This window comes from Alosa pseudoharengus, unplaced genomic scaffold, assembly GCF_046254945.1.
Source record: "Alosa pseudoharengus isolate Yale_2024_CS ecotype anadromous, Long Island Sound unplaced genomic scaffold, YU_APseudo_1.1 YU_APseudo_1.1_scf_2, whole genome shotgun sequence".
NCBI lineage: Eukaryota > Metazoa > Chordata > Actinopteri > Clupeiformes > Clupeidae > Alosa > Alosa pseudoharengus.
The window spans coordinates 5548400-5554929 of NW_027468663.1; the positions used below are offsets into that span (position 1 = coordinate 5548400).

At 42.6% G+C, this 6530-nt stretch overlaps 1 protein-coding gene across 1 annotated transcript; it reads right to left on the bottom strand.

Annotated features, from left to right (window-relative positions):
• Positions 1 to 2149: 2149 nt before the first annotated feature.
• Positions 2150 to 6294, bottom strand: arf1 (ADP-ribosylation factor 1). The gene is made up of 5 exons (XM_076293484.1): positions 6197 to 6294; positions 5048 to 5228; positions 4153 to 4263; positions 3919 to 4043; positions 2150 to 3806 (listed from the first exon to the last, which is right to left on the bottom strand). Exons 2-5 carry the CDS (start codon positions 5190 to 5192, stop codon positions 3645 to 3647), a joined length of 543 nt encoding a protein of 180 aa, XP_076149599.1. The 5' UTR covers positions 5193 to 5228; positions 6197 to 6294; the 3' UTR covers positions 2150 to 3644.
• Positions 6295 to 6530: the final 236 nt, after the last annotated feature.

Genomic DNA, 6530 nt, shown 5'->3' on the forward strand with positions numbered 1-6530 from the left:
CAGACTGCACTGTGGGGCACAATGCAAAACATGACCTATGAACTCAAGTTCAAACCAGACAGTATCATAAAAAAAAATCTAATTTGTCACTTTACTTTCATGGATTCTAATGTAGGATGAAGTGGAAAAAACTTTTGCAAAGTATTAAGAGATGCTATCATGGCATCTGGGTCGAAATGTGTTAATTGGGCTACTCTACCTTGTACTGGCCCTCCCCTTATTTAATCAATCTAGTGAGAGTTGTCCCTTTGTCCAGGCCAGAGTGCCGCTCCCTGGCTGGTGAGGCGGCACTGGAATGTACTCCAATGGTCATAATAGAGTGTAGTGTTTGCATTTGCATTGAGTCACTGTGAAAGGGGGCATTCTACTGGCTGGCACCTGGGGTTGCACTAAAAAAGAGCAAAGCACAGACAAAAGAGAGGGTGCAAAAAACCAGGCCGGTCCCTTTATACAGCCCCAGTAGCACAGGAGCGCCACACACAAACCCAAGCTGATGGAGCAGCGGGAGTGGGCGAGACAAAGACACCCTGTAAGAGAGAGAGAGAAAGAGAAGGAGCGCACCCCTCCTTTTCCCACCATCATACTCTCCTGCCATGCGTTACGGGCTTGGCTGCATTATCCATGGCACCCTAATCAGGCCAAAGGAACGTTGTCCTAGATTGGTTTCCCTCCCTCTTGTCCTCCCAGCACACCCCTGGCGACTGGGCCGGCCCCGCTGACCACACAGAGCCCAGCCATTTCCATTTGTCACTTATTAAAAAAGCCTCTGTGAGCAGGGAGGTGTCTGTCGCCGGAGGTTGTTTAGGAGCCGGCCGGTGGGCGACAGGGTGTGTGAGTGAGGATGGGAGCCAGCGGGAGGTGGAGGGCTCCATGACACGACGCAGCACAGCGCAGCGCAGCGCAGCTTACATGAAGAGTCATTCAGAAGAAAAGCCCCCATGAGAACGAGGGGGAAGGCAGCCACAATGGAGGTTGAGCCCAGCGATGGCAGGGCACAGCCAGTGGGAGAAAACATTAGCCTCAAAACTATTTTCTCTACAAAGCCCGAGTCCAGATAATTAGGATCAGAGGATGGCAGTCGTTTTCAGATCCCAACTATTTCCCATAGAATTGATGGGGTTATGTGACCACATGGAACGGCAGCAGATGCTGTATTTGGCTTAATTCTATTCTGATGTAAGCAATGTCAGAAATTATACTTGTCATAGTAATTTATAAGATGTTTATGTTATTAGAAATATTTGGATCTGGATTTTAGATATCTATTTGATACAAGTATGTGATAAGCAAATTGCATCTGGCCTTTGTAATAGACAGTACCACTGCAAGCTGTTCCACATTGCCTTTATTGCAAGTGAGATCATTGTAGAGCTAATTGGGCAATCACACACACACACATTGAATGTTGCTGGCCTGAGGATTTTCAGCACCCCTTTCCCTCAAATGAGGTCAAAAGGTCCAATAAATATTTCCAGTAAACTTTAGCTTTTTGAAAAGATCTTTGGATTATTTTCAACCAGGCCATTCTAAAATGGCTCAGTGACACCATTGAGATTGCTCTTTGACTAATGATATCTTGTTTATTCCAAGTGAACTGTCTGTTCTTTGCCACCATTAGCATAGTCATTTAGGTTTTTTCAGGTTAATCTTGGTCAAAGGCAGCTGTCTTCAGCACAAAAGACAATATTACAGTTAATAATAATATTTTTAAAAACATTGCATCACATTGTGAGACACTACTTCCATTCATGTTGCTTTGTGAATTTATTGTACTGGAATCTATCCCCTCCAGCTAAAATAATGCTTGCGCCATACCATTTTTTGCATAGTGATTTTAAATGAGCAAGTTAACCTTAGTCTTAGGGACCTCACCTTCTTAAAGGATCTGACCATTAAAAAAAACTAATAATAAATCAAATATTTCATTGATGACAATCTATTGATAATGATCAATCCGTTAATGAGCACGGCATGTCTTCTGTCTGCCTATTTCAAAAGTGGCTCTAAGTTCAGGTAGCTATGAACCACAGGAACACAGGTACAACCAGGAGCCCACTGAATGTAAACTAGTGGTTTAAACTAATATAGAAAGTTGCATGGAAATAAAAAAGAAACATGGCAACATCCTTAAAACACCAGCAGCACACCATTCTTCTAACTGCTTTAATTACAGTGCTTTTCTGTCAAAATCAAAGCTGAGAAAAATTGACATGTAAAAAATAAAACATTCATGTTAAGGAATCACACTAATAACCAATCTACAAGATTAACACCGTTTTGAACTCCAAGTCAAGCACTTTAAAGCAAACCAAAATAACACAAATAGATTTGGTGCTTCAAGTTTTCCGTATCACACGATCTTGTATAGTAAGGTGGTAAATCATTCAATAGGTATCTAAAGCTATCAAACAGTACACTTTAACAGTTGACTTGGAGACCATAGCCAGTAGCTTAACAAGTACACCCTGGCACTGTATTTGTAGAATAAATCTGATAGATTTCATATTGCTATAAACATGCCACATTCAATGGAGGGCCATGTGCTGATTTTGACATGAGAGAAGGCATGAGGAGAGCCATGGAGGCCTGGAGAACTCAGATCACACTGAACAACATGTATGAGAAGTTATTTCATTGCAATGCTCAATGACAGTGACGTGTTTACCAACTAATCTTACAGGGCCCCCATAAGCCTTAGGCACCAGTTATCAAGGGTGATGTGCATTGAGTAGGCCAAAAATGTAAACAATCGGAGCCTCACTCATTCCATCACTACCATGCGGTTTTGCTCATTCAGGTTCTTAAACAAGGCAGAACATGATTAACCTGAGACACAATGATGTTCTCCTACACTAAAGCAGGTGAAAGCAAAGGCCATCACACCCAACCTTGACAGCCCACACGTAAAATGCATAGAAATCGCTCCAAAACACCTTTCAATAGCATCCAAATACAGATAGATAAAGCTCAACAACTGATAGGTTCCGACTAGAAGTCCTGTTTGAAGCTGGATCATTAACAGACCATTTGCTTTCAATAGGATACAGTGTAACTATGGTATCAACAACTGTTTCATAATTCATTCATTTTATATGATAGTCATTAATTAAGGAAAGGAAAGGTAGCAGGTAGTGTATCTGTACAGTATCCACTGGCATCTGGCATTTAGTTTTAATGATTAGAACTGCTCCCCCACTTTTCAGTACATGTGCAATCTTACACAAGTGTTAGAGGAGATTTTATCCATAAAGGCATCTACTAACTGAGACAGGAGTGCTTAAGAAGACTGATTCCTTTAGAGGTTGCTCCTGTTCTCCCTTTTTCACTCCCTAAACATGTTCCATCAAACGCCTGTTAAAGGGTTATTAAATAACATCGTAAGGAAATATTGAGTACGTTACATATTGCATAAGAGTGCATCAGGCAGCCCCATACCAAAACAAGACTATTTACATTAAATAAGAGACCTGATGGCTAGAACTCGTTTATCCTCCCATTAGTAAAATATTTCTGTGACCAGACATGAGATGAGGGCGGCATCCGCCACCCTTATGTTTTCAACCCCAAAGTAGCTTGATTTTCAACACGAGGAGTAAAAGCGATGGAGAGGAGACAGAGCAACGGAGAGATGGGACATGCGGTCATCATTTCTGGTTCCGCAGCTGATTGGAAAGCCAATCTAGTCCTTCATACAGGCCATCACCACTGGTGGCACAAGTGGCCTGGATGTACCAGTTTCTGTGGCGCAAGGAGTGCAGTCCCAGTTTATCTGTGATCTCAGCAGCGTTCATGGCATTAGGGAGGTCCTGAGGAAAAAGGCACAGTTGTCTCAAACAAGCTAGCAGCACAGAACAGAATGTCACAGAACATATCATTCTTTCGAGATGAATACAGTGCAAAGAGGTGGGAATCAGATACCTGTTTGTTGGCGAATACTAGTAAAACTGCTTCTCTGAGCTCATCCTCAGCTAACATTCTCATAAGTTCCTCTCGGGCTTCGTTGACACGCTCTCTATCATTACTGTCCACAACGAAGATGAGACCTGATGAGAGAAGTATATGATACAGTCATCTGAACTTTTCTCCTGAAAACAAACAAACAAACAAAACAAAAAAACAGACAAAAACATAAAAAGTGTTGGCAAAGCTTACCCTGTGTGTTCTGGAAGTAATGGCGCCACAACGGTCGAATTTTATCTTGACCACCCACATCCCAAACTGTGAAACTTATGTTCTTGTATTCCACAGTTTCTACATTGAAGCCTGTTGGGCAGAGAAAACGGTACAATTACACACTAGAGAGTATTAGTTTTTTTACAGAAGTGGGAAACTCTGGTCTTCATCATTGTTCTGCCTGTGCACTTTACATAGATGGTTTCATTAGCTTTGAGGTAAACTTTATTGAAGGTCATGCACGTTGGGGGCAGCCGTGGCCTACTGATTAGCGCTTCGGACCTGTAACCGGAGAGTTGCCGGTTCAAACACTGACCAGTAGGAACGGCTGAAGTGCCCTTGAGCAAGGCACCTAACCCCTCACTGCTCCCCAAGCGCCACTGTTGTAGCAGGCAGTTCACTGCGCCAGGATTAGTGTGCTTCACCTCACTGTGTGTTCACGGAGTGCTGAGTGTGTTCCACTAATTCACGGATTGGGATAAATGCAGAGACCAAATTTCCCTCATGGGATCAAAAGAGTATATATACTTATACGTGCAAATAATGATTAGGGGCAACTGTGGCCTACTGGTTAGCGCTTCGGACTTCTAACCGGAGGGTTGCCGGTTCGAACCCCGACCAGTAGGAACGGCTGAAGTGCCCTTGAGCAAGGCACCTAACCCCTCACTGCTCCCCGAGCGCCGCTGTTGTGGTAGGCAGCTCACTGCGCCGGGATTAGTGTGTGCTTCTGTTCACTGTGTGCTGAGTGTGTTTCACTAATTCACAGATTGGGATAAATGCAGAGACCAAATTTCCCTTACGGGATCAAAAGAGTATACTTATATAAGAACAATCTACTGTTTCAATAGGCTACTTATAATTCCAAGTGACTCACCAATAGTTGGAATAGTGGTAACAATTTCACCAAGTTTGAGCTTGTACAAAATAGTCGTTTTGCCAGCAGCATCAAGACCAACCATGAGAATTCGCATCTCCTTTTTGCCAAAAACTTTGAACAAGTTAGCAAAGAGGTTACCCATGGTTCAGGTTGAAGGATGGAATTGTTCCTCGGAAATCTGCCAAATGGAGAGACATAAATTAATCATTTAAATCCCCCCCCCCCCCAATTTCAGGAGCGCCTTACCTACCCCATTAATTGTGAGGTAGCATAAGGTGAGGGAAAATTAACATCTCCGCAATGTTTTTACACATAGCCTAGGCCTACTCTGCTACAACTCGTGAATTTGCATGACCTCGCTGCTCGACTTGTGACAGTTTGTCAGATCTGTTGACGTTAGCTATTGTTATCTGGCCAGAGTGTAAGGGATTTGCGAGGAGTTAAATTACTTGTAAATGTAAACCAACTAACGAAAACAATGAGGACAGGCTATCTTAATCCGTTTGTCTACTTATTTTTGTTTTATCCAAACAACCATTGCAGCCTTGAAAGAGTTCAGTCATCAGCAGCTTAACTTTAGCTTGCTATTACTTTTAACGTTATGAAGGTGCTTCATACCAAATACCGCAAACGTTACATCTTGAATGTTTCATATTTCAGTGCGACTATGTTGCTGTCAGCGTCAGCGACCAAAACATTCTCATCTTTAAGCTAGCAAGGTAACGTTAACGAGAGGTAGCAACATCGTTTGCGCTTGCGGGACAATGTTGCCACTGAATCTTTATAGCAGAGCAGGTTAACTATCGTTAGCCAGTGTATTGAGGTCATAATACATATAGCTGATGACCAAATCCGATTAATCAATACTGAAAATGAAAACGCAGCGACAGACATTGGTTCCTAAATGTAGCCTTTTCGACATTGTCAAAGAGTTAGCTAGCGCGCTAGCATAACTAGTTTACTGACCGCTTGCAGACAACAAATCTCAGTCGAGTGTCACGAGTCGCGAGCTTAACGCCAAGTAGGCTAGGCTAGTAAATACCAAGCTAAGACTCTTCATATCCATTAGTATATACATTTCTAAAATGGTGTATCAGCTACAACAAAACCACTGTAAATTATTTTACAAATAATTTCTTGTCTTACTATTTGCTTGTTTCCCCTGTTTGAACGGATTTCAAGGCGTTCCCTTCCTCAAAATGGCGATTTGTCGGCCACGTCAACACGTCCGTAAGCAGTTAAGCATGAGAGCATCACTAGTAGGCTACCTCTGTGGGGTGGAGGACCAATTCTCATATCCAGCTTCATGCATTGGGGTTTGCTGCTCATCAGATCATCAGGTGTGCCGCAGAAAATTACCCAAATGTCACTCACTGGTCCAGAAAAGCAACTGTTGCATCAAATAATTTATAACCACATGCCCTCATTGATTGTATGATTGCACTATTTGTGGTATGCAGGCATTGTACAATGGGGGTCC

Bases quoted from the DNA above. Each gene is read 5' to 3' on its own strand.
- arf1 (XM_076293484.1), bottom strand. From the start codon at position 5,192: ATGGGTAACCTCTTTGCTAACTTGTTCAAAGTTTTTGGCAAAAAGGAG. The intron at 4,264-5,047 runs GTGAGTCACTTG...TCTGCCCAACAG, and splicing joins TACCACTATTCCAACTATTG to GCTTCAATGTAGAAACTGTG. The intron at 4,044-4,152 runs GTAAGCTTTGCC...TTCTCTCATCAG, and splicing joins TTACTTCCAGAACACACAGG to GTCTCATCTTCGTTGTGGAC.